The 25,628-nt window shown below is 34.2% G+C and overlaps 4 protein-coding genes and 1 long non-coding RNA gene across 6 annotated transcripts in view; 2 read left to right on the top strand and 3 right to left on the bottom strand.

Annotated features, from left to right (window-relative positions):
- Positions 1 to 2,200, top strand: part of LOC111790326 (alpha-dioxygenase 1) — a 3,724-nt gene extending 1,524 nt beyond the window's left edge. Inside the window, exons 5-10 of the mRNA XM_023671188.1 lie at positions 69 to 282; positions 386 to 531; positions 803 to 1,030; positions 1,154 to 1,356; positions 1,464 to 1,707; positions 1,854 to 2,200. Of these exons, the coding sequence (XP_023526956.1) occupies positions 69 to 282; positions 386 to 531; positions 803 to 1,030; positions 1,154 to 1,356; positions 1,464 to 1,707; positions 1,854 to 2,079 (1,261 nt within the window). The 3' untranslated portion in view covers positions 2,080 to 2,200. The remainder of the gene's footprint in view (positions 1 to 68; positions 283 to 385; positions 532 to 802; positions 1,031 to 1,153; positions 1,357 to 1,463; positions 1,708 to 1,853) is intronic.
- A 40-nt stretch (positions 2,201 to 2,240) lies between these two features.
- Positions 2,241 to 5,378, bottom strand: LOC111790329 (protein ALTERED XYLOGLUCAN 4-like). The gene is made up of 4 exons (XM_023671193.1): positions 4,806 to 5,378; positions 4,424 to 4,710; positions 2,833 to 3,295; positions 2,241 to 2,708 (listed from the first exon to the last, which is right to left on the bottom strand). Exons 1-4 carry the CDS (start codon positions 4,993 to 4,995, stop codon positions 2,413 to 2,415), a joined length of 1,236 nt encoding a protein of 411 aa, XP_023526961.1. The 5' UTR covers positions 4,996 to 5,378; the 3' UTR covers positions 2,241 to 2,412.
- A 171-nt stretch (positions 5,379 to 5,549) lies between these two features.
- On the bottom strand, positions 5,550 to 15,485 carry LOC111790325. Of its 2 annotated transcripts, none has more exons than XR_002814462.1 (5): positions 14,857 to 15,485; positions 11,644 to 12,015; positions 7,151 to 11,534; positions 5,954 to 6,117; positions 5,550 to 5,882 (listed from the first exon to the last, which is right to left on the bottom strand). XR_002814462.1 is itself a non-coding variant. In XM_023671187.1 (5 exons), exons 2-4 carry the CDS (start codon positions 14,965 to 14,967, stop codon positions 7,194 to 7,196), a joined length of 4,824 nt encoding a protein of 1,607 aa, XP_023526955.1. In that variant the 5' UTR covers positions 14,968 to 15,013; positions 15,141 to 15,485; the 3' UTR covers positions 6,098 to 6,117; positions 7,151 to 7,193. The 2 variants fall into 2 exon arrangements, 1 of the variants encoding a protein (XP_023526955.1); XM_023671187.1 differs by lacking the exon at positions 5,550 to 5,882 and having other exon boundaries at positions 6,098 to 6,117; positions 14,857 to 15,013; positions 15,141 to 15,485.
- On the bottom strand, positions 12,260 to 12,885 carry LOC111790334. Its single transcript, XR_002814463.1, has 2 exons — positions 12,712 to 12,885; positions 12,260 to 12,623 (listed from the first exon to the last, which is right to left on the bottom strand). It is a non-coding gene; the product is annotated as an uncharacterized LOC111790334 (long non-coding RNA).
- A 3,678-nt stretch (positions 15,486 to 19,163) lies between the features above and the next one.
- Positions 19,164 to 21,702, top strand: LOC111790332. The gene is made up of 4 exons (XM_023671197.1): positions 19,164 to 19,543; positions 20,034 to 20,087; positions 21,152 to 21,211; positions 21,313 to 21,702. Exons 1-4 carry the CDS (start codon positions 19,229 to 19,231, stop codon positions 21,439 to 21,441), a joined length of 558 nt encoding a protein of 185 aa, XP_023526965.1. The 5' UTR covers positions 19,164 to 19,228; the 3' UTR covers positions 21,442 to 21,702.
- The last annotated feature ends 3,926 nt before the right edge of the window (positions 21,703 to 25,628 follow it).

Below are 25,628 nucleotides of genomic sequence, written 5' to 3'. Positions count from 1 at the left end.
AAAAAAAAAAAAAAAAAAAAAAAAGAACTTTTTGGTGTTCTGATCTTCACGACCTATGGAATTGTAGGGGAAGGAAGTGTTTTGTATGGAAGCAATGCAGAAACGTTGGGGAAGGTGAGAACTTATGAAGATGGGAAGCTGAAGATCGCCGACGATGGGCTTCTTCTTCACGACCACGACGGCGTTGCCATCTCCGGCGACGTTCGTAATAGTTGGGCCGGTGTCTCCACCTTGCAGGCTTTGTTCATTAAGGAGCATAATGCCGTTTGTGATGCCTTAAAGGTTTGAGTGTTCCTTGTTGTTTGTGTTTGTTTGTATGTTCTAAGTTAGGAACCACTGCTCTCCACAATCTACAATTATATATGATATTGTCCACTTTGAGCAGAAGGAAAATCCAGATCTAGAAGATGAAGATTTGTATCGACATGCAAGGCTCGTGACTTCGGCTGTGATTGCTAAAGTTCATACCATTGATTGGACTGTTGAGCTTCTCAAGACTGACACTTTGCTTGCAGGAATGCGTGGCAACTGGTATAACCCTTCTCGATCTAGATGTCAAAAGTTTAAATTAATCTATTACATATACGAGAATTTACATTGTTACGTCGGGTTACTACTTTCATTATCTATTGTTCGTGATGAGAATACTATTAAGATCGGTTGGAGAGGGAAACGAATCATTCTGTATAAGAGCGTGGAAACCTCTCCCTAATACATGCGTTTTAAAATTGAAGCCGATAGTGATACGTAGTGGGCCAAAACAGACAATATCTGATAATGATGATTGGTTTAATTTTATAAGGTATGGATTATTGGGGAAGAAATTCAAAGACACGTTTGGGCACGTTGGAGGAGCCATTTTGGGAGGTTTAGTGGGTTTGAAAAAACCCGATAATCACGGTGTCCCATATTCCTTGACGGAAGAATTTGCTAGTGTCTATCGCATGCATTCACTCTTACCTGATGATTTCCACTGTAGAGATGTCTCGGTTGAACCCGATCACAACAAATCTCCACCGTTGATCGAAACGTACCTCCTCTCTCTCTCTCTCTCCTCCTATTAGTTTTGTCATTTTTCATATAACATCAATGATTGAACAATTATTGTGATGTTTCAACTAATTTTAATAGATTTTCTTTTTTGTTTGAATAGAGTGCCAATGGGAAATATGATTGGGCTCAAAGGAGAACAGGCCTCAAAGGAGATGGGCTTTACGGCCCTATTAGTTTCAATGGGCCACCAATCCAGTGGAGCCCTAGAGCTATGGAATTATCCAGTGTGGCTCAGGGATCTCATAGCCCATGACATGGACGGCAAGGATAGGCCCGATCATGTTGACCTTGCAGCCCTTGAAAGTATTGACCGAATCACAACCCTTCATTTCTCTTCATCTAATATGAACCGTTGGTTTCCATCATGATGGAGCTAATTTTGTGGTGGTAAATTCAATTTCATTTTGCAGTTTACCGGGACAGAGAGAGAAAAGTTGCTAGGTATAATGACTTCCGCAGGGGATTATTTCTCATTCCAATCTCCAAGTGGGAAGATCTAACGGACGATAAAGAAGCGATTGAAGTGCTTCGTGACGTGTACGATGATGATGTGGAGAAGCTCGATATTTTGGTGGGGTTGATGGCAGAGAAAAAAATTAAGGGCTTTGCTATTAGCGAGACTGCTTTTGTCATTTTCTTGCTCATGGCTTCAAGGTAAACTAAACCGAACTTTTTTAACTATTTATTCTAGTCAAATTACAAATCACGAGCATGACAAAAATGATTTTAGAAGGATAAAAATATTATCAAACGTGCATGTATTCAGCTAACCCGAGAAAACAAAAATTCTAAAAATGCAGGAGGCTAGAAGCAGATAAGTTCTTCACGAGTCATTTCAACGAAGAAACATACACGAAGAAGGGATTGGAATGGGTGAACTCAACCGAGAGCTTGAAAGATGTTATAGAAAGACATGAACCCGAGATTTCAAAGAAATGGATGAACTCATCAAGTGCTTTCTCGGTTTGGGATTCTCCTCCCAACACTCCCAACCCTATTCCCATTTACCTTCGTCTTCCTCGTTGATTCTCCGTATTCGTGTTCATCAGTTCATGTATTGTATTGTATTCTTCATGTTTTTCATCTCAAAATTGGATTTTGATTCTTATATTTCTTGAATAAGCGAGAGTTCTTGTTTTAACGAGTATTTGGTCTGTTAGATCCGATGCTAGTCGAGAACTATCGAGTTAAATTAAGAACCGTTGCTAAATTTTTTTGTTACGAGTATTGACCACGTTGACGTGCTCTATACAAATTGTTTTTTGTATCGACTTTTGTATATAGTCCCAAAATTCGTATATCAACGAAACATTATTCGACTTAGAACATGAAATTATTTTGTTAAGAATCCATGGCGGCCTACTTTCTCATGACTGCCATCAACAAATCACTCCAAGCATCAATGGGGCCTGGCATGCACCAATGCACACAGTCATTGTACCCTCTCATCCATTTGTTACCCCAAAACTCCCCCGGGTGCCCGTCCCCTCTCATCATCATAGCTATCGTCACGTCGATCGCCTTGAATCTCCTCCCTATCGTCGTCTCCCCTTCTCGGTTCGCCTTTTCCATCTCCTCTATTTGAATATCCCTTAGCTTCCAATCAAAGCTCTCTAAATCAATCTCTTTCGCACTCAACGGGCTCGTTCTATTGCNTCCCCTTCTCGGTTCGCCTTTTCCATCTCCTCTATTTGAATACCCCTTAGCTTCCAATCAAAGCTCTCTAAATCGATCTCTTTCGCACTCAACGGGCTTGTTCTATTACNCTCGTTCTATTGCAGTACCCACCTGTATTCCAAATCCCATCCTCAAAATGGGCGGGCGAGAACGTCCTTACAAATGTTACCAACTTACCGCAACTCTTGCAATCATTGATGTACTTAAAAGCAACTCGCAAAGCCATTTTCAAGGCAAAGTCGGGATTGTGAGTTGTGATATTTGGATCGTTGCAGTAGACACAGTCGATGATGTTGGTTCCTTCATGCAAGTACAACGGTCGAAAGAACCAATGGCCGCTGGAGATAATCGCGTAGTCAATATCGGGTAGGTGTCGTATCCAGCCATCGTCGAGCTTGTCGAGTTGCAGGTCGAAAACGCCCGTTCCTGTTCCGTTCGCAACTCTCTCCTTCCCAGCAACAAGGAATTTAGTCCAAAGCATGATGAGGGTGAGCTCAGTCTTTGGAAAATACCATCTTCTAAACCTATCCTCAGAGTCTTTGTAAACATCTTGTGGAGTTTCTACCTATAAAATTCAAGTTTTAAGAACATAATTAAAAGCTTAATTAATTAAGGTTTATTAATTAATTAATTAATTAATTCAAAATTGTGCTTTATTTAATTAAATTTCTACATTGACCGGAGATTCCTCAGCCACCGCGAAACTAAGGAAACCGTTCATGTTTTTGTGCCTTGAATTTTTTGTTTCTTTTTTTTTTTTTTATCAATTTATTGCTGTAAATTTATTTTTCCCATAAATAAACATATTTTACTATTTNTTTTTTATCAATTTATTGCTGTAAATTTATTTTTCCCATAAAAAAACATATTTTACTATTTTTTTAAAGTTTTTTTAATTTTTAATATATATTTTGTGGGTTGATATTTTTCCATAAAACAATGGATTATATTAAATTTTGGAAAAATAAAAAATTAATCCAATATTTTTTTTAAGAAAAATATTATTAAAAAAAGATCACTTTTTCTTTCTCTCATTTTTAAGTAATTATATATATATATACTTCTTACTTTTTTGTTTAATAATAATTTCTATTTTTTTTATATAAAATAAAAAACTTANCACTTTTTCTTTCTCTCATTTTTAAGTAATTATATATATATACTTCTTACTTTTTTTTTTAATAATAATTTCTATTTTTTTTTATATAAAATAAAAAACTGANTATATAAAATAAAAAACTTACATTGAAAAAGAAAATTATTGCCAAAATTGCAATGGGAATATGGTAAAATTCAACCCCTAATTTTGGAAAGTGATTATATTAAATGAAACATCATTAACAAAAGCCACACAAATATTGACCTTATTCCCATTATTGAAAATGTTTTTTCAAAAAAGAAAAATTAAAAATCTTGACCATTTTTCTTTTTTAATATTTTTTTTAATGGTCCAAAATTATATACAAATTTGGAAACAATTAGAAAATAAAAATAAAAATAAAAAAATCTGAGCAAAATAAAAGAAACGTCAGCTACCCACAACCATCCATGGTTTTGAGCCCATGAATTCATCCATGGAGGAACAGAGTTTCAGTAATAATAACAATCCCTCAAAACCACCACTAATTTCATTCGACAATCAAAAGTTTGGCAGAAAAACAGAGAGATTGAGAAAGAAAGAGATGGAAGGAACCTGTGATAAGATGCAGAGAAGAGATTCCATGTGATTTCTGGAAACAGAGTCGCCGATAAATGCGAGTTTCTTTCCACGAAGAAGATGAAGAAACGCCGTTGGATCAAACCGAGGGAGCTCGCATTCATCTGGCTTCCATCTCCAGTTCACAAAATCCATATCCTTTCTCCCCTGTTTGAAGCAATTTTTTGATTCTGGAATGGTGGGGCAGCTCCAATTGGTGTACATCCCCGCCCCTCTTGCCTCCTTTACCCAATGCCCTTTGAATAAATTGCACCTCTGTTTCTCTGCATGAACAGAGCATACCCTTAATTTAAGAATTCAACGTAAGAATCAGTGGAAATGGGGAAATGGGTTTTGGGATTTGGAGTTTGATTGTTACCTTTCAGAAGCTTTGGACTAAGAACTAGAAATGGGTTTCGAGGAGTAATGAAGAAGAAGAAGAAGAAAGTAACAATGGCGGTCATTCCTAAGAATGACCATAACAGAGGACCAAACCAACTCCATCTCTCCCTCTGCAAATTGCGATTAGGATTGGATTTCTTTGCCAAATGAGAGTTTGAGAATCTCATGGCGTTTCAGCATGAAGAAACAGAGAGAGTTTTGAGTATGAACTGTATGGGTTTTGTGAAACTCTCAAATCTATGCTTCTATAAGAAAATTACATCCAAAATGGGAAACCTCTATTCAACAAGCCATCACAGCAACAATACGTAATTCTCTTTAATAACTACTCGTTTTTCCAGCCTCTCTCAATCATGGCATCTTTCTCTCTCTCTCTCTCTTTCTCTCTCTACAATTTCAGAAACAGGGTTCCTCCAAAGGAAGGAAGGAAGGGAAGGGAAGGCACAGCACAGCCGAAGATGTGATTTCAATCATGTAGCATGTGATTGCAACACGCATAATGCCATAAAGACCTTGACGAATTTCATGTGATTCGTGGACCATACACAATAAAATACCCTAATTTCTGCAGAAGAAAACCTGAAGGAGAATTATCATTTGGACATGGGAATTCCAAAAAGAGAAACATTGTTCACCATCAGAACCATCAATCAGAACAAGCTTAAGCCCTTTTGTTTCCGATTAGTAATGGTGTTATGGAAAAACAGAGTGAGAAAAAGAGTTCATGAGCAAGAGAGAAAAGGGATCTGTGTATTACTATGAATAAAGAGTGTAAAAGAGAACCTAACAGTAAGAATGAAGTAATAACTACATATGTAAGGGAGAACACAGCTTTGAGTATCACTGACAAAGGCCGGCCACAACCTCCAAAAGTTCTTACATCCACTTCTGTTTCCAAGGTGAAGGTGTCTGAATGGATGGCAATCGACCACATGTCTGACGCCATTCATTAGCTTTCTACACAGCAACTTCCTTTTGCTTTGCTTTCTATTAAGTTAGATATTTACACAAATGAAACCTTGTCTGCTTTTTAGTGAAACGAATCTGTCGAAATGTGTCCCCACCACAGAGAAAAATTCAGCTGCCTGNCTTGTCTGCTTTTTAGTGAAACGAATCTGTCGAAATGTGTCCACCACAGAGAAAAATTCAGCTGCCCGAAAACCAGCGATGTTGCTGCAACATTTGAGAGGGAACAGTACGCCAGCCCCATCATAAACAGTTTTTTTATTATTGGTGCCACTATTAGCACGTATACTGTGTTCTTTTTTCTTGGTCTGTAATTCTTTGGCCTATCAAAAGAGCAGCCATAAAAAGGTTCAGCATTCGGAAAAAGGTGTCAAAGAGCAGGGAGATAACATGAAAAATTAATTAAGAAAACACAACAATGAAGAGAAAACGATTTGGAATATCACAAATTCATCGATCAAAGTGAAATTCAACAACTAAAAGAAAGATCAATTCTTTGGATCTTTCCTTTCTTCAAAGGGAATGAATAGAGATAGAAGCACACTGATTCCCAAGCACAGAAAATGAACCTCTGTAGCTTCACACATGATAAAACACACACCATCCATTTCCAAGTGGCAGATAGGTATAGATAAAATAAAAGTTTGCACAATTTTATGCTTTTATGGGTTGTATTCAAAAGAGGGGCACAGCAGATGCAATAAAAGAGGTTCTAAATTGACTTTTCCATAACAGAAGCAAAAATTGGAGGCCATCGGATGCGGGTAGACTTGGACAAGTACTTGCCTCATAAACTTGCAGGATGTTTAAAGAAAAGCCAAGTTTATGGGAATGCATACTGAAATCCCTACATATTCTACTAATATCTTAGCATGGTCCTTGGATACCAGTCGGTTGTTTCTAATTTTCTGTTTTCAAATAAGTTTGAAGCTTCAAAAAATAGGAAATAGGAGAGTATTGTCACATGGGTCGGTAACAAAGTTTGATCAAAATAAATGAATATACAGAAAAGGCCCAACGGGGCACAGAAAACCACTTCAACTGGAATATAACATGGAAATATCATAATTACAAAAAGAATTTAAAAAAAGACCATCCTGGAGGAATAGAAAACAAGAACAGTAAGTGAAAGGTTCCTACAAAAATGTGACCGGGAACATATCAAAGACAAACACAATTCCATATTAGAGCTTTAAATGGAGCGGGAAAAGGAAAACAAACTTAACTGGAGATGCAGTCATGTTCACTAAAGACTGAAAATAATGTGCCAAAATGTTCAATATCATAATATCAAGCGAAATGTAGAATTAGCATCATTTAGCAATTGTACGGAAGGAATGGGAAGAGTAAGCTCACCAGGACTTGGTTGGTGACCACAATGAAATGCTACTGCCCTCACTCATTGTTGTTTGTAGTTAAACCTAGCAGAACCATCTAAGCCACTGTCGGGTTCTTTTCTCTTGTGCATACCACCTATCTGAAACATCTTGAGCTGCTCATCAGCAAAAGGCTGCGTACTGGGAACTGAAAGTTGTCTCGATGCTAAAGGCAACTTTTCATCAAATCTTTCTTTATCTATAATCCCATGACCTGCATTAAGATCCAAACCCTGGCTTCCCCATTTTCCAATCTCAGGACCAACAGCACTACTTCCGGTTGGATAACTCATAATGAACGGCCTTGTATAAGGGGTAGGGGCTACCCCAGCTGGCCCTAATAAATGAGAAGTGATGGTAGGGAATCCAAGCGAACAGCCAGGGGATGAATCCATGTAAGATGTAGAACAACCTGAATAATTGTTCGATTGTACAGGAAAACTAGTTTCGAAAGGGAACCCAGAATAAGTAAAGGAGTTAGCAGGTGGAAATGCCAAAGCAGGAGAGGAAGAAAGCACTGGTGCACGATAAATTTCAGCAGTGAATCCTGTGCCTGTAGGGGGAGCAAATACTCTCTGAGATACAGCAGCAGGAACATAGCTTTGTTCTCCTCTACCTGGCAAGACTGATGGGATCGCCGTTAATGCTGAATATGAATTACCCTGAGGAAACAAAGAATAGAAGTTCCCAATTTCTCCAGAGTTCACCTTCATTCCAGGGAGAAGTGATGAAAATGGCATGTAGCTTTTATTCTGCTGACTGAGAGGTACTGTTTCTGCCCCCATTTCATCAAGGGAAGGACCATTGTTCAAATCGAAGTTTCTGGAGGCACTGAACCCACAATTCCCTAAACCACCAGAAACAAATGGCCTACTTGAAATGGGGAGCTCTAACCTATTCCTGCCAATAGAACATGGGCCCACATCATGACTTTCATCAACTTTATTCAAATCAAGATCAAGTCCACCACCTCGATCACAAAGCCCTGGATCAACACTTGCTTTCCACGGTACATTTGACGACAAAGCAACTTCTTCTAGGAGTCTCTGGTCCGGCACGTTCAGGTCAAAGTCCAAAGGTGGGCGCCCCTCCTTGCTAGTGGTAGTAACAAGCGGTACATCACTCAAGCTGAGTGGCATTTCAAGATTTTTTCGTGGTTCAGCACGGCGAAAAGCACTTGTAGCAGCTGAACCCTTCCATCCAAGTTCAACTTTGTTTGCTAGGGAGTTCGCTGGTGGAACAACTGATCCTTTTGCAGCAGAAGCCACAGTAACTGAAACAGGGAAGCTTTCTGATGCTGAAGGGATGGAGAAAGGTGTGAAAATGGGCAGCTGAACAGAAGAGGAACTTCCAATAACATCGTCTTGTGTCACATCATCCACAGAACAACCTTCATTTAAATCAAAATCCAGCTTTACCACTGTGTCTGACCTTGGAGCAGAAAGTGAAGGATTTTCACTAGTGACATGGTCTTTGGTTCCAGTCGACTCGGGAATATTTAAACTTAATTTCTCATCCTGATCATTTTCCGGTAAGGGAATGGCGGGAGATTCCACGTGCATAGAAACCCCACCACAACAATTATTAATGTCATCTGTTCTTCCCAAATCCTGCACTGCACAATCATCTTTCCGATCTGACAGAGGAGGAACCTGAATCATTGTCTGTTTCCCGATCTGATTAACATGAATTTCTGAGTTCACAATATTTGATTTTTTATCCTTAAATTCTGCATCAAAAGAATTGGCATCAGGAACCATTGTAGCAGTCTCAATTTTTTCCTCCTGAGAGTCTGCGTGAATCTCAGGTGTAGATGACAGTTTCTCTTCCATTCCACTGCCGCTATCTAAGTCTGCATGGGTCTGAACATCGCCACCACTTAATTGTGAAGATAAACAAGGCGTCTTTTCATCCAATTGCTTTTCCTCTTCGAGAGCTGATGTAGTTTTTACTTCTGATTTCAAAGCCACTCCATTATCTGTCGCTCTGTCATCAGTTTGGTCCACTATTTCATTTTCACGGAGTTGGCTACACTCTTCCAATAATGAGTCTTGTACTAGAAGCGACTTTGATTGCCCTAGTTCATTTTGATCAGAAAGCTGATTTGTTTCCACAGTGTCTGTATTACCTTCTTCCACACCGTATGAAGAACCAACAGCTACAGAGGCATTGCATTCTTCAGCACAAGGTTTTGTATCACAATTTGAAGGCGTCCTCTCCATGTTTTGCTGAGCATTTGATGGCATAATATGTTCCCTTGAAGAGCCAAATGCAACACCTCTTCCATCTTCAGGTGAGTCAGCTGAGGTCGAGGCAGGATGAGATCCATTTCTATCATGCAACATGTTATTGCTGTCAAGAGGTTCAGAAGATGAGCGACCCCCAGCCTCACCATTAGCATCATCTTCATCACATTTAATATCTTCAGGAAAATTTTTCAATTGTCCATCATTGCCATCAGAAGATTCTTCTGCCATAGGTGATCGTTCCTGAGGAGAATCCAACGGCGATGCATTATTAGATTTAGATATTTCCCCAGTAGCCACACTCGCAAGAAGATTCATCCCTACAACATCCCCTGGTGATGATGATGTATTAGACTCAGCAAATTTAACACAGCTTTCAATCAAGGCATTTATGGAGCTTAGAGAAGCATCATAAGTTTTTCCAGGCCTAGATATAATTCCAGTCGATGAAGCATTGGTTTCTGATTGCCCTTCATTGGCCGCAGCAAGCCTGCCTCGTTCGTTGCTGGCAGCTACCTCTTTACCCTCCTCTGAGCTGAGAAATTGATCTTTCTTATGACATTGATCTGAGTTTACTTCAGTTGCAAAACTAGCCCCAAGCAAATCGCTTCTGCCTTTAGCTTTCTTTTCATGGTTATCACCTGCCTCATCATGAAGAGATCCTTTGTGACATGAAACAACTTGATCCTCTGTGACAACCCTAGTAGTTCCCACTGGATTTTTGCAGGTGTTCGGCAACTTTACAACAAGTCGACTATATCCATGTTCAACAAGTGACGCATCTGGAGATTTCTCACGTGATGCAGTAGAGGCCTTTTCAGAAGTCAAACTCTTATTTAGGGCATTAAGTTTTCCAGACCCAGATACCTTGTGTGTTCCTGTGAGAGTATTCAAATGAACACCATTGCTAGGCTTCCGATGGCGAGCACCCACAGAAACTTTGCTAACACTTCCTGAACCAGAATTTGAGCTCCTAGTGTCTTCTTTGCATGAAGATGCCACAGTTTTTGCATGATCACTTGACTGACTGTTATTTTGGGAATGACTTGAACTGCTGCTCCTCTCCTCCTTTATAGAAGTCAAAGGAAGATCTGAGTTCCCACCAACTAGTGTTTTGAAGTTATAATCCTTTGATGAAGCAACCATGCTTGAAGAAGACTTCATGCTGCTCGACGATGCAGATGATTTGCCAACCATTTCACTGGGACAGAATTTAGCTTGAGAATGTTTAAACATGTTAGAATGTGTAGAGCTCTTTACGCAATCATCACTAGACCCTCCAGCCTTTTTGCTCCCTACTTGAGAAACTTCTAAAGGCCCAGATTTAGAAGGCCATGAGACACCATGACTGGATTCAGACTTTGCATCATTAACATCCATCTCAGCTTCCACACGTTTCTTCCAGGTATCTACCAAACTCCTTGCTTTCTTCTGAATTTCAGCATTTTTGTGAGTACGTAAATGATTCACAGACTTACCTATATAACAACTCTGAAGAGCATTGAGATTCACAGGAAGTTTATCCAAGGCACGAAGTAGAGCCAAAAGAAAATCCTCTACAGTTTTAACACTTCCTTTCGTGCCATTACCATCACAAATTTTACCCTTACGAACTTCTTGAAGCCATTCATCTAATACAGGCAAACCCCTGAGCTGCAAAAACCATCCTAGACAATCAATCCTATCAGTGACTGCTATAACATCAGCAAGCATCACTCGATCGGCCAAGTCTAATTTCTGACCAGAACTGTCAGGTTGTATAAGTTTGACAAAATTTTCAACTCCCTCAAAGTCAACAAGTCCTCCTTTATCAGTAATTTTAGCAATCTCATTCTTTAGCGTACTTTCTGATTTAAACTGACCGAATTCTCCATCTTCTGTTTTAAATAACCGCTCTCTCTTTGTGGGTTCAGACCCCTGATCACCTCGTTCCCTTTTCTTGCTTTTAACGTGAGAAGTGAGAGAAGAACTATTTGGTATACTTTCTGAACCAGATTTTTGCTGCACGGCTGGAAGTGAACCATTCAAGGGCTTTGGTGAACGGCCTCCAGACTGCACCACCCCATGCATTTCTCGCCTTGTCTTTTCTAATAGTTGATCTACTTCTTCTTGACGTTCCTGTAATTAAAATTTGATTGAGTTGGTGGGTGTGTTACTAGAAAAATCAACCTAAGAATGGAAAGAAACTTCTTAATGTGAGATGAAAGCGGATACTCTAGATACTCACATTAATATAATCTCTATCGGTTAACCACCATAAACACTTGTTATCAGTATCATACACTCTTCTGCACACAAATGAGGAAATGCTCGACGGAAGTTCAATGCCTTTGCGAAGGAAAGCAACTTTACAAGGATGAAGTAATGATGCGACAGGTATCTCATCTTTATGAAATGAGTAAAAGATCTCATTCGGCGCAGCATCTAACAATAATCCTTTTGGGAGCTTCACATCAGCAGGCCGGTAAAGCCAATTCACATCTAACCTTAAATTTGTCTCCTTGTCCGACTTGAATGAACGTATAATTCCAATAAAAGGAGGGGAATCTAGAGGTGGCTTGAAAAGAGCACAATCACCAACGTGGATTTTGCGTCCATCCTATTATAGTCAAAACCTTCTTTAGTACAAGTATAATAAATAAAATATCTAGACCAAGTAAAATGTAAATCAACAGACCCCCCTCCAAGAAACCATGTACATAATATACACAAACACACACAACCCATGTGTAACCAAAAATGATAGTTCTACACTGAAAATAAAAGGTTCTACAGAGTTATTTAATTGGATGTAAATATCATCGAATTCATGTGCATGAACAGTTAATACGAACATCTGCATCAGAGTGACATAAAACTACATTTGAATTATCGCATTATATTCAGGCACACGAACGGATGTTCAAACTCTACAAGAAAGTTGAGTTACCACAACCTTCTAATTCACCACTACAAGCATTCAACTTCTAAGGAATACAATAGGGTTATTTTTCTTTCCCGTTTTTGAATGTGATAAAAGGAAACAAAACAAAGCTCAGATAATATCTTCAGAAAGCAACTCCGTGACCCAAAGTAGGGTTTCTTTCAACCCACTTTATCTCATATCACTACTAGCAGAGCTCTTAGCAAGCTCATAGGTAGACCTATTCCCTCTTCTGCGCCTCAAAGAGAAGGTAACAACTCTGAAGCTTTAGCAACTTAGTTCATCTGAGAAATCACAGAAATCAGAGCGCTCTTAGAGATGGTGAAATGCTTTCTTTGAAGCTTTAGCTTCAGCAATTTCTGCATCTATCACCTGCAGGATTTTGCATGTTGATGTTGCCATCAAATTGCTTTTGATGTTTTCAATTGCCATGCCAACATCAGCTCAATTTAGGTCCTTTTACATTGAGGCATTAGTATTATATTTGTATGCATCTTCATGGGGAGGAACTAATCTCAACAGATGACTGAAAACAAACCAGTAGAATCTTACACACTTTGATAGCTCGTCTCTCCTTCATATAATGTACTTTGTGATCCATTCAAGTAGATATCATGAATCTTGCACTGTCTGTTCATGGATCCATCAATTCCTGCTATTCCACAAAGCCGATTATATGAAAAGCATTTCACCATCTCTAAGAGTGTTCATGGGTCAACTTAAGAGGCACCTTGAAATTAACCCTATTATTCGATTGCAACTTAGTTCAAGGCAATGGACCCAATCCAACCAAATAATTAAAGTCGATCATTTCCAATATTTTTTAATGAAAATGGTCATAAAAAGACAGTTATTTAAGAAACTGTTCGTTAAGAGACTACATCTATGTGTATGTTTGGTTAACGTGTTTGTTTATCCCAACTCCCAAGTTACAAGTTTGCAAATCCTATTTAACGACAAAAACCCACGTTCTAAAGACATAAACCTATAAGATCTTCCTTTCATATTACAAACTAATTTTATCAAATCAAAACTCAGTAACTGACAAATATTACACAAACTTCATTTTCTGTAATCCATTATTATGTACAGCCAAAACATTTTGTATATAACCTGGGCTTCTAATTCCCAGATGTTATAAACTTGTGTTTTGTAACCACGAGTCAAACAACCCCTTAAGAATTTAGTTTCATGCACGAAATTACAAATAGTAGTTTCCATATAAAATTTTATAGTTCTAATTCATCCTACCCTACATTATTCAATATGGGGCAACTCTTATGATAATTAATATCCCAAGTAAATGGCAATCATGGTCTAAACCCAAGACCAATTCGCAAGTCCACTTATTTTAACCAAAATCAATCTGGACAAGCCTATAACCAAACTAGTTGGGCAACATTAAGTCTTATTCCCTATAAATTTGGACATGAAAACACGATCACAGTGGTAAGAATAACCATTTTTATTACGGTATAGTAGCTTAGGGGGTGAGACAATTTAAACATTTTTCCCCTAAGCGTCCACCTATCCTTATAAACTATGACCTTTTCCCATTCAAATTCCTCCATATACCACATTTTTCCAGTAAAAGGCTTCTCAAAGAAAATGAAGGTTTACTGCCTAGCTTTGCCTCCATAAAGGAAGCGTTCAGTAGAAGCATTTCCCTTCAGAATGATGGCAAAACCCCAGGGTGGTTCAGCACTCCCTAATTTGGTTAAGCCAACACAAACATAGTTTGACTGGAAAGAGCTATACTTACAAATCCCATACCACCCTCCTCTTGTAGATCTACACTCTACACAGACAGCGCACCAACAATATTTTTCACCCCACTGTTAAATTCCCACCAATAATTAACCACAATACAATTTACTTCGATCATACTTTGTCAGGGGTCTTAAGGCAATTCCTTTATATTTATAAACAGCAGAAAATGTAACCTCCCACTCATTTTAGGTTCTTCCATGCTAAATGGGGCTGGACCCTTTTCAATCGCCAAGAAGTAACACATCTAGACCAAACCAAACAACTAACCAGTGAGGAGAAAGAGCAACAATCTGCAGTTTGTTTTACGCACTAAAGCAGTAAGTAGCTACGTGGTAATAGCAAATCACACTAACATTAATTCAAATTTCAAGAGATTAGATCAAGAAATTAAACTATAATGCTGGAGGAAAACGGAAGACCAATGGAAATTTGAAAACAAACAAACAAAACAAAAAGAAGCGGATAGAGCAACCAAAAGATAAACGATTTAGTCTTCATCTAAAACCCTTAAAAAGGATAGCATTAATGAAATCATATCATATTCACATGCCAACGCAATCGATAGAACAATCCTACGCCGAGTTGGAAACCTAATAAACAAGATCAAATTCTTCATGGGGAGAAGGGAACAACAAAAAAAAAAAATAAATACAAGACAGCAGAACACAGCAGATGATACACAATTTAGAAGTAAATGCAGAAAACAAAAGGGAAATCGGGGCGAAACAAACGTAAAACTATCAATACTTTGAGAAAGAAATCTGGGGCGGACAATTCGCAAGCTACAGCTGTCGAATTAGAATGGACCGGCCACATGTGCCGCCTCTGTTTCCACCTCTCACCTCCAGACCCATGCATATCCCTCCATTTTCCTTGAATCTTGAATAAATACCACTTTCCTCTTCTAAAAGAATCATCAATTCAGATCAAATCCCACCCCCCAACACAGGCAAAATAAAAAAAAAATAAAAGCAAAAGCAAAAGGGGCAGCAAAATTCGCAAATTGGGGATTTACAAGGGTACGAAGAAACCTGAAATCAGAGGTGGGTCTTGTTCAACTAAGCAGAGAAAGAAGAGGAAGCCATGAATAAAGGGCGGGGAAGACGGCTGAAAAGGGAGGGAGATGAAAATTGGAAAACTAGGGATTGTGTAATTGAGGTGTGATGATGCTGAGAATTGCGTTACAGTAAAGGGGAGAGAAATCAAAATGAAGGAATCGAAATTATGGGGGGAAAGAGTAAAAAGAAGAAATGGGTTCCGAAGATTTTGAGCGAAGAACTCGCCGGGAGAGATTTGGAGAGAGAGAGAGAGAGAGAGATGGGATTTGAGAGACGAAAATGGCGAATGGGAGCGAATACGTGGGCTTGGAGCCAAAATTTTTGCAGAGAGTCGAGGGAGTTGTTGAAAAGGACAATACCAAAGCTAACGACGCCGTTTTGACTTTTCCGCAAAAAAAAAAAAAAAAAAAAAAAAAAAAAAAAAAAAAAAAAAAAAAAAAAAAAAAAAAAAAAGCAATGTGTGGGTCAATGGGAATCATGTCGTTTGCAGGTACCGATATGTCGTATCCTGTACGCAAGTAACGTGTATACATATATACGGGTTTAGAGAGGAAAAAAAAAGAAAAAAACAAGAAAAAGGAAAAAATCTTAATTATAAACTCTAAAATTTTTTCTTCCTTTTTCCAAGTAAATAAATTTTTAATTTTTACCCTAATTTTAAAAAAAGAGATAACAATAATCAATGAATTTTATTAATATTTATTAATTTAAAAAAAAAAAACTACCACAAATAAAATATATTAAAAGCCACTTTTATGAAATTCTAATTATAATGCAAATAAATGATTTTCTTTCTCCATAAATATGTGCAAATTTAATTATTTCTCATATGTAACATGTTTGGTTATAATTACATAAATGTGATGGCCATAATTTTTCATGAAATATCTAAATCATAAGTAGAAAAAAAGAAAGTTATATTAAATATTAGTGTGTTGGAGTCTTGTAAAGTAATTTAATTTATATTAAAAGTTGTATTTATTGTTATTTAATATTTATTTTGTGGTTAGCATTTTAATTAATGCTATAGTGCGGGTCACATTTACTATATAATTCTATTATTGATATGTTAATAGGGCTTATTATAAAGTGATTTTCATTATAAATAGCTTTTATACATTAAATGAACCCCCCATTAATTCTCAACCGCTAGCTTAGCCACTTCTAATCTAAATTTATTGATTTTTAAATGTTTTTTTTTAATAAAATTTAATTGCTAAAAATGTTTCGTGAGTAGGGTTGTTTAGACACGGTTCATACACATGCACATGACCTTATTAGACGAGCCCGTATATGTACTCTTAGACTTACCTACGGGCTAGCGCACGTTCATGTTGTTAAATTCAACGAAATTCGTGTTGTGGTGTACTCATTAGTAAAAAACATACTAAGGAAGTAACTCGTACTACTACGAATGATAATATCAACTGAGAATACCATAAAACCTCTACCAAATAGCTAATTTTCAGCATATAAATCGTAGAGCTTAAATTTAGTCCTACTTTTAATTCGTTGTTTATTTATAAAAATAAATAAATAAAACACGTNTCAACGAAATTCGTGTTGTGGTGTACTCATTAGTAAAAAACACACTAAGGAAGTAACTCGTACTACTACGAATGATAATATCAACTGAGAATACCATAAAACCTTTACCAAATAGCTAATTTTCGGCATATAAATCGTAGAGCTTAAATTTAGTCCTACTTTTAATTAGTTGTTTATTTATAAAAATAAATAAATAAAACACGTTTTATTTTCTACGAACATCTTTCCTATCAAAATTGGAAAAAATATTAATTTTTTAACATGAAAATTATTATTGCTAATAATAATTAATTAGATAAAAAAAAATTGAAGAACTAAATTTAAGATTTCTTTTTCTTCTTTTGGTTAGTAGAATTAGAGACTAAAATGGTATTTTAACTGAAATTTAGAAAAATTATTTGAATTCAAAAAATACTTTTTATCATTTTCGTTAAACTATTTAATTTTAATTTAGTATCTAATAAATCTCTTAATTTTTAATTTTTTTTTATTTAAAATTTTTTAAAATTACACCACTATATATGAAATTGAATGTTTGGAATTTCCCAGACATAAAATATATATATATTAATATTTATTTATTTATTAAGTTTTCTATAACATCTCGATAATACAACATCTCGACAGAAATGTTAGATAACTGAAAGTTCTACAACAAAGAACATACCTCTTTTGATCGGTTTTTATACGAAATTTATATTACCATTTTAATATCTACTTAATATTACGAAGCTTCAACTCGAAGTTGAAACATGCATAGCTTTCAATTTTACTTTTGATAAAGCTTAACTGTCGTTTTCTAACATTCATTTCCCAAAAACATAGGAATCAGTTCGTCCCAAAATTGTTTTTATATTTGAATTTGAATGTCATTTTGTTGGACTTTATTTGGAAAAGGGATGGAGAGGTAATATATATATTATTATTATTATTATTTATTTATTTAAGAATTAATTTCCTTTTTTTTTTCTTATAAATAACAAGACTGGTGAGTTCGTTAAATTAAATATGTAAATTTAGAAATGATGATTAGAGATAAAATCAATTTAATTATAGTTACAATTATAAATTTAATTAAAGTCATTTAGAAATTAGGCACAATTATAAGTAAAAAAGATTGGAGACAAATAAATAAAGTTTAGAGAGAGTAAAGAAACTCGAGACAAAAATATCTCATAATTATTTATTGGAAAAATATATGAATACACACATAATCTTTTTAATTAAATATAAAAAAATATATTTATACTCGAGAATTATTTAATGGTTAAGAAATAGTTAAAATAAAATTTAAAAAATTAAAATCAATCGCCTAATTTATTAAGTAATATCCACAAAAGTTGGTGTGGTATTGTAGATTATGATATTTTATTTTTTAAATCAGCCAATGCGGGACTTTCTCGAATAAAGTAAAAAAGATCAGCCTTCAATCAAGGCTCGGCAACTTCTTATGGAATCTATAAACACAATACACTGTTTGTTCGATACTTGAGTCACGCCTGAATGTATCTTCGATCGTACAATTTATTTTAACACATTTTAAAAAATTATAATAATAAAATAATAAGTACAGTCACTAATTTTTTTTTTTCTTAAAAAAAAAAAGAAAAAGAAATCAAGGGTCCAGATCCGAAAAGGGGAAGTTATTATGTGGCTGAGTCCAGTGGATAAGCAGATAGGGATCCTAAATTCCTGACNAATATATATATTATTATTATTATTATTTATTTATTTAAGAATTAATTTCCTTTTTTTTTTCTTATAAATAACAAGACTGGTGAGTTCGTTAAATTAAATATGTAAATTTAGAAATGATGATTAGAGATAAAATCAATTTAATTATAGTTACAATTATAAATTTAATTAAAGTCATTTAGAAATTAGGCACAATTATAAGTAAAAAAGATTGGAGACAAATAAATAAAGTTTAGAGAGAGTAAAGAAACTCGAGACAAAAATATCTCATAATTATTTATTGGAAAAATATATGAATACACACATAATCTTTTTAATTAAATATAAAAAAATATATTTATACTCGAGAATTATTTAATGGTTAAGAAATAGTTAAAATAAAATTTAAAAAATTAAAATCAATCGCCTAATTTATTAAGTAATATCCACAAAAGTTGGTGTGGTATTGTAGATTATGATATTTTATTTTTTAAATCAGCCAATGCGGGACTTTCTCGAATAAAGTAAAAAAGATCAGCCTTCAATCAAGGCTCGGCAACTTCTTATGGAATCTATAAACACAATACACTGTTTGTTCGATACTTGAGTCACGCCTGAATGTATCTTCGATCGTACAATTTATTTTAACACATTTTAAAAAATTATAATAATAAAATAATAAGTACAGTCACTAATTTTTTTTTTTTTCTTAAAAAAAAAAGAAAAAGAAATCAAGGGTCCAGATCCGAAAAGGGGAAGTTATTATGTGGCTGAGTCCAGTGGATAAGCAGATAGGGATCCTAAATTCCTGACACTACACACACTCCAACCGTCGAGAAATGGCTTCGATCTCCCTCTTCCCCGCCCTTCACTCCATTTCTCGCCCTGCAATTGCAAATCCATCCCCAATTTCCAGACCTTTATTCGCCCTTCCCTCCTCCTCTAGCTTCACCGTTTCCGCCGCCTCCTTCAGGCATTCGGCGGTTAAGGGCCGGAGCCGGCCACGCGGCCTGAAACAAGCGAGGGTAGTCGAAGAGGATGCCTCTATTCCAGAGCAAGGAGTTGAAGGCGAAGAGCCGTCGCCTTCTCCGTCTGAGCAGCCGGCAGTCACCGTGCCTGTCTCGTCGTCTGATATTCTCACCATGTTCTTTCAGGTATATAACAATTTTAGTATATATGTGTGTTTTGCGGATGACGATTGGTGAAAGTGGGTCTTGAATTTGGTGAAGAATTTGAGCACATTTTGATTTGGGAATGAAATTGCATATGGTTTAGACATTAGCTGTTTAATTAGTTAATTCTTGGGGGAAATTTCAATTCCTTGCCCTGCACCTAAGTAGTGAGTTTAATTTTTCAGTTTAAACTTCGAAATTCAGCAATTGTTGCTCTTCAAAAGTAACTTGAAAAATGTCCATGAACCAACCAATAAATCATACAAAATTTAGCTGTGAAAACACTCACAATCATGTCAAAGAAATTCCCAATCTAAGTCACAAAAATACTCCAAATTAGTGGTAAAATTTAGCAACACAAAATACTCCAAATCAGTGGTTTATGAACTGTGACCATTGTTGGGATCTGCAAGTATAATACCTTTGAATTGCTTGGAGGCATTGCTAATAGTTATCCTTTTCGTTTCCAAAGGCAGAGGGGACGCTAAATGAATCAGCTGTGCCTTCTGTAACCGAGGCTTTGGAGGTACATTGTTCTATCCTCCTTGCGCCTTTCATGTCTTGCTTCTTGTTATTTGTTAGTAAAATGGCCTTAAGAATTACCTTTTATACATATATATATATAAATAAGCTGATTTTGCTGGTGAAAGTTGAAACTCCAGCTTTGATAAGATCTGAATTGTCAATCTACTGAAGATTTTTAATAGGAACTCGTGGTAGTCTCAATTTCATTAAGACTTCATAATAAGGTTTGTCTTGTTTTAGCTCTACAAATTTGACGAAGTGTTTGTTATAGGAGAAAATCTGGGATACACTTGAACTTTTCTATGAGTACTTATCGAGGGCTTTCTCCAAAAGCATTGCTATTTAGAATTTTTAAAATTAGTTTTGACTGCGTAGCCAAACACCATGAGAATTTTGGGAAATGGTTTTTATTAACTACAAATCAACTGGAGACCTTTTAGTACTGTTTTCTTGTATGCAACTCGTGGAATATCTCACAGACCATTTAATCATCACATCTAGTTAGATATCACTATGCTATGTCTGTTCACTTCTACTGTGAGACATCATCAAAAGCATTGAAATTTAGTAGAATGTGCTGAAGTGATAGGAAGTGTTAAGAACCAAGTTTCTTGTTCTTTTGAAGATCTTGTTTCTAGTCGGAATCATGAACCTCCATGGTGGTATGATATTGTCTACTTTGAGCATTAGCTCTCATGGCTTTGCTTTTGGTTTTTCCAAAATGGCTCATACCAATGGAGATGTATTCCTTACTTATAAACTCATGATCATCCCCTTAATTAGTCAACGTGAGACTCTGTGAGATCCCACATCGGTTGGAGAGGAGAACGAAGCATTCTTTATAAGGGTGTGGAAACCTCTCCCTAGCATACGCGTTTTAGAAACCTTGAGGGAAATCCGAAAGAGAAAGCTCAAATAAGACAATATCTGCTAGCGGTGAGAGTGAGAATGGCTGTTACTGTCTCCCTCCCAAATAATCCTCTCTCATTTCACAACTCTGTATTTAGTTACATTTTGTAGTTAACTGAAGTCTACACTTGCTTATTTGTATATGTTCTTCTATAGCAAACGGATGGTATCACTGGGTTGAAAGTTCAGCTCGTTGAGGGCATTGCATCTGTTGAGGTATGTATGATCATTAGTTGTTAGCAAACAACTTATGAGCATCATCCTACCAAATTGCCTAAACGTTTTTTTTTTTTTCTTTTCCTCTCATCTTGTTCTAGCTTACAAAACAAACAACAATACAATCTACAGGAGTGGCCTCGAGCTTGATCGAGACCATTCAAGGTGCAGGTTTCAAGTTACAAACGTTGAATTTGAGCTTCGAAGATAAGGAAGAAGTTTTTATTTAGATACTCTTGATTATGAAGTCTTAGAATTGAAAAGAGGGAAAGAGCGATCACTTTTGAAAGTTAATGACCATTTAGATATAAAATTAAAAGTTGAGAGACATATTAGACATTTTTCACCATTCGATTAGTTAAAATTCACATTATTTAAACGCCCTTTATAACGTTCAGCAACATATGGATGAGGAATTTGAATAGTTGGTGATTGAACTATGTTCAAGTTGATGATCGACATAAGGTATCACATATCCTAGCTTTTTCTTATTTATGACCCAAGGAACAATGTTTTTACGGATTTAAATTCGGAATCATTTTATCCCTTTCATTCGCACATCTATTTCTCCCGAACCTAACTTCATTATTTGATCCAGCTCTCTTTTGAAAAAAAAGATTCTTCTAGATAAAAAAAAAAGGACAAATTTTATTAGTTGAATAGATAGATCTTGTTTGATATTTGTCTTTGACCAAATCTTGCTACATCCATTTTTTTATATATATATATAGTAAAAGATCTAATCTTGATTCTATATCTGTTCTAAAATATGTTTGTAATTTTAAATAAGGTAAGATATAAATAATATTTTAAAAAAATGAATATAATTAATTTACAGATGTATTTGATGTCCTATGAGGGGTGGAGGGCCCTAATCATTCTGAGACTATGTACCCTTAATTATTAGGTCACCCCATGCCCCAGTTTCCAATTCATTCCCCTGTTCCTTCTGCCCCCACTCAACAAACTGCGCTATTTTTTTCTTTTTAAATCTCTCAACAAAAAATAAATAAATCATAAGCTCAAATATATTAGACATTAATTATCATTATAAATGTCGGGTATTCGATCTTTGCTCGGTTGTTATCAAACTAAAAAAATAATATTATATTAGTTAGTTTGCTTCGTGTTATCAACTTATCGATCCCATGAGTTGAATCTTGTTTATGTTTTCGTAGTAATTTAGGTAGTTTTAAGAAAAAAGTCTGAAGTTGTAGTACTCTTCAACGAACCAACTTGCTTATCAACTTTTGTCGTATACTCCCGATTGAACTTTTCATTATTTTTTTTTATATATTTTTATTTTTAAAATTTGAGTTCAATACCACTTATGTTTAGAACCAGAGATTCGAACTTTTAACCTATTAATCAATAATATATATTAATTAGTCAAACACTCAGTTAGTGAAAAGGATTTTGACGAGGAAGCATTCTCCTAACAAATATATTGTTACAAAAAAAAAAAAAAAGTTTAATAATATGATATGACTTATTTTTAACTTTTGGTATAACAATAATGCAATTTATGTCGTACGCANTTTCTTTTCCTCTCATCTTGTTCTAGCTTACAAAACAAACAACAATACAATCTACAGGAGTGGCCTCGAGCTTGATCGAGACCATTCAAGGCGCAGGTTTCAAGTTACAAACGTTGAATTTGAGCTTCGAAGATAAGGAAGAAGTTTTTGTNCAACAAAATAATTATGTGACACTTATTTTCGTTATAAGTAATAATGTAATATTCAACTAAAATAAAAAAATAAAAAATAAAAGTTTACAACTAAAAATTTTAAAAATTGTAAATTCAATATTATATTATTCTTAAGATCAAATAAAGTGTAAAAAAAACGTTAAATTATTATTTAATTGCAAGTAGAAAAGAGGTTTCATAAATTCGATTTTTTTTTAATATTATTATTCGGACATTGATTTGATTTTTTCAAGTTGTGTCATAATTTATAAATATTCATCAAAATAAATAAATAAAGAGTGAAATCCAAGTTTGGAGAATAATTATTATTTAATTCTCGGACTCAAATATTTAAAAATATTTTTTATTTTTAGAAAAAAAAATATTTGTTTTGTTAAAACATTTTTCATTTTCTTTTTATATATTTACAAACTATAGTTCAAATAAACGAACTAGTATGTTTATTTTGGATGACATTATTATGACTCATAAAAAACATTAAATGAACAAATAAATATATATATATTTTTAAGAAAATAATAAATCTAATATTTTGTCATTATTTTAATGCAATGTTATAGTGAATGCATTAATTCATTTCTTAGGTTAATGTTGAGCTTATAAACATATAAAATGAAGGTGAATCATCAAAAATCAATTATAAGTTATGGTTTTTATTTCTTAAAAAAAATTAAAAAAAAAAAAAAAAGGGAGTTGACTTTGAGTAAATGAGTCGGTGGGAACATCTGATCTCATTAATTAAGTTTTTATTTAATTTTTTTAATGGAAAAATCAGGATTAGGTGTAGCCGACAGGTTTGACTGATGTCACGTCACGTGTCGTCACGTGTCTCTAGAGAGAGAAAACAAGAGAGAGAAAGAGAGAGTAAAATAAAAGGAAAAAAAAGTGGCTGTGGCTCGGCTGGCTCCAGCCTTTTTCTAACCATAAGACCGTGGGCTCCACTTTGGTTTCCGCCAGCTGTAAAGTGCTTTCCTATCTGTTCAATATATATTTATTATTATTATTATTATTATTTTCAATAAATGTATTATTTTTTAAAATTACCAAATTTATAATTCTGTTCTTAATAATTTTTTTATTCTAAAATGAATTTTAATATACTCTAAAATGTTAAAACAATATATATGTTAGGTTTAATAAATCATTTAACTTTTTATTTAATAAATTTTAAAATATTATTTTATCATTTGTCTTTTTATTCTCGAAATATTTAATAGTAATCGATAGAGGAAGCAGGTTATTAATGCTTTAATTAATTGAATTAGGTGGAAATTAAGTGGAAGTCTTTTATAGTTTATTAATATATAATTAATTAATTTTTTTTTCGCAAAAAAAGGATCTTGCTTTAAATATATAGCCCTAATAGAGAGACAAAAATAATAATAACAATAAAGTTTAGGTTAAATAGCTATTATGATTTAAACATAGTTTTATGATTTAATTATTTATAATCATTTGATTTTCATACTTTATAAATATTAAATTACGAATAAAAAAATTAAAAGAAGCAAAAGTAAATTATAAAAATAAAATTGTTATAAATAAACATGTTTTTATTTCTTTTAAAAAAAACAAGAAAATAATAATTAAATTGTCTGTTTTCCATACTTTTTAATTAAAAAAAAACATTTATTCTTAATATTTATCATTCTGTTTATAAGTTATGAATGCTAAAATTCTGTTAGATAATGATTTTATTTTAAAATTTATGTTTATTTCTTCTCTTTTAAACAAAATAATTAAAATTTAAAATTTAAAATAATTACAGAATTAAACAAAATTATAGGAAATACAAGCATATATATATATATATATAAAATATTAAAATTAAATATTTTTTTAACCAATTTAATGGATAAAATTTTTATTTAGAAAAAAAAAATATAAAGAAAACAAAAAGTACAGAGAGACTGAAAAAATAATTTAATAATTTATTTGGTGGTGACAGCTTTTGCAATTAATATAGTAATTATCTCATTTAATATTATAAAAGGTTAAAAAATAATACTCAAGTACTCTGACAAAGTAGAAAGGTCAAATAAAGTTTGCCAACTCATATAAATAATTAATTAAATTATATTTTCCAACATTTTTTTTTAAATTGTTCGTATATGAAAAAAAAAAAAAAAATACATTTTTACAATTTTCACACTTTACACTGAAAATTAATATATTTTTTTCGTTTATATTATTTAAAACATCGAAATTACTCATCTTTATTTACTCTCGTTTAAATGAGTGTCTGTGTGTCTAATTTATAGGATAGACTTATACGATCTAAGGTAAAAATTTCGAGGTTTAAGTTTAGTATGTAAATTGATGTNCGATCTAGGGTAAAAATTTCGAGGTTTAAGTTTAGTATGTAAATTGATCTTTGTAAATTAGATAAATCGAGTATTAATATAAGCGTAGAATTTATAATATTTTATATTATATTGTGACAATCTTTTTTTAGTTCAATAATATATGTTTTAACTAATTGAATTATGTTTTTTTAAGTACAAAAATGTAAGAAAAAATGAAATAAAAAAGAATTTGGTGCATTATTTCTAATAGCCCCGATGACTCGAGCTAGGTAATCATCTATCCCAACTTCATTATAACGTTGGTGTGCGTGAGAGGTGAGTTCATAGACAGCTTAGATCGACATTTTAGGTCACGAACTTGATGTACAAAAAATTTGATATTTAAAATCGTAATCAAGAG

The sequence above is a fragment of the Cucurbita pepo genome, chromosome LG03, assembly GCF_002806865.2.
Source record: "Cucurbita pepo subsp. pepo cultivar mu-cu-16 chromosome LG03, ASM280686v2, whole genome shotgun sequence".
Taxonomy (NCBI): domain Eukaryota; kingdom Viridiplantae; phylum Streptophyta; class Magnoliopsida; order Cucurbitales; family Cucurbitaceae; genus Cucurbita; species Cucurbita pepo.
This window is presented reverse-complemented; position numbering and strand designations above follow the sequence as displayed.

What these genes read in the sequence shown, in the direction of transcription:
- LOC111790329 (XM_023671193.1), bottom strand. Translation starts at nt 4,995, where the DNA reads ATGAGATTCTCAAACTCTCATTTGGCAAAGAAATCCAATCCTAATCGC. An exon ending in TAGTCCAAAGCTTCTGAAAG is followed by an intron (nt 4,711 to 4,805) that starts GTAACAATCAAA and finishes CTGTTCATGCAG; the next exon opens with AGAAACAGAGGTGCAATTTA. An exon ending in TTCTCTGCATCTTATCACAG is followed by an intron (nt 3,296 to 4,423) that starts GTTCCTTCCATC and finishes TGAATTTTATAG; the next exon opens with GTAGAAACTCCACAAGATGT.
- LOC111790325 (XM_023671187.1), bottom strand. Translation starts at nt 14,967, where the DNA reads ATGCATGGGTCTGGAGGTGAGAGGTGGAAACAGAGGCGGCACATGTGG. An exon ending in CCCCAGATTTCTTTCTCAAA is followed by an intron (nt 12,016 to 14,856) that starts GTATTGATAGTT and finishes TGACTATAATAG; the next exon opens with GATGGACGCAAAATCCACGT. An exon ending in CCGATAGAGATTATATTAAT is followed by an intron (nt 11,535 to 11,643) that starts GTGAGTATCTAG and finishes TTTTAATTACAG; the next exon opens with GAACGTCAAGAAGAAGTAGA.
- LOC111790332 (XM_023671197.1), top strand. Translation starts at nt 19,229, where the DNA reads ATGGCTTCGATCTCCCTCTTCCCCGCCCTTCACTCCATTTCTCGCCCT. An exon ending in TTCTCACCATGTTCTTTCAG is followed by an intron (nt 19,544 to 20,033) that starts GTATATAACAAT and finishes TCGTTTCCAAAG; the next exon opens with GCAGAGGGGACGCTAAATGA. An exon ending in CTGTAACCGAGGCTTTGGAG is followed by an intron (nt 20,088 to 21,151) that starts GTACATTGTTCT and finishes GTTCTTCTATAG; the next exon opens with CAAACGGATGGTATCACTGG.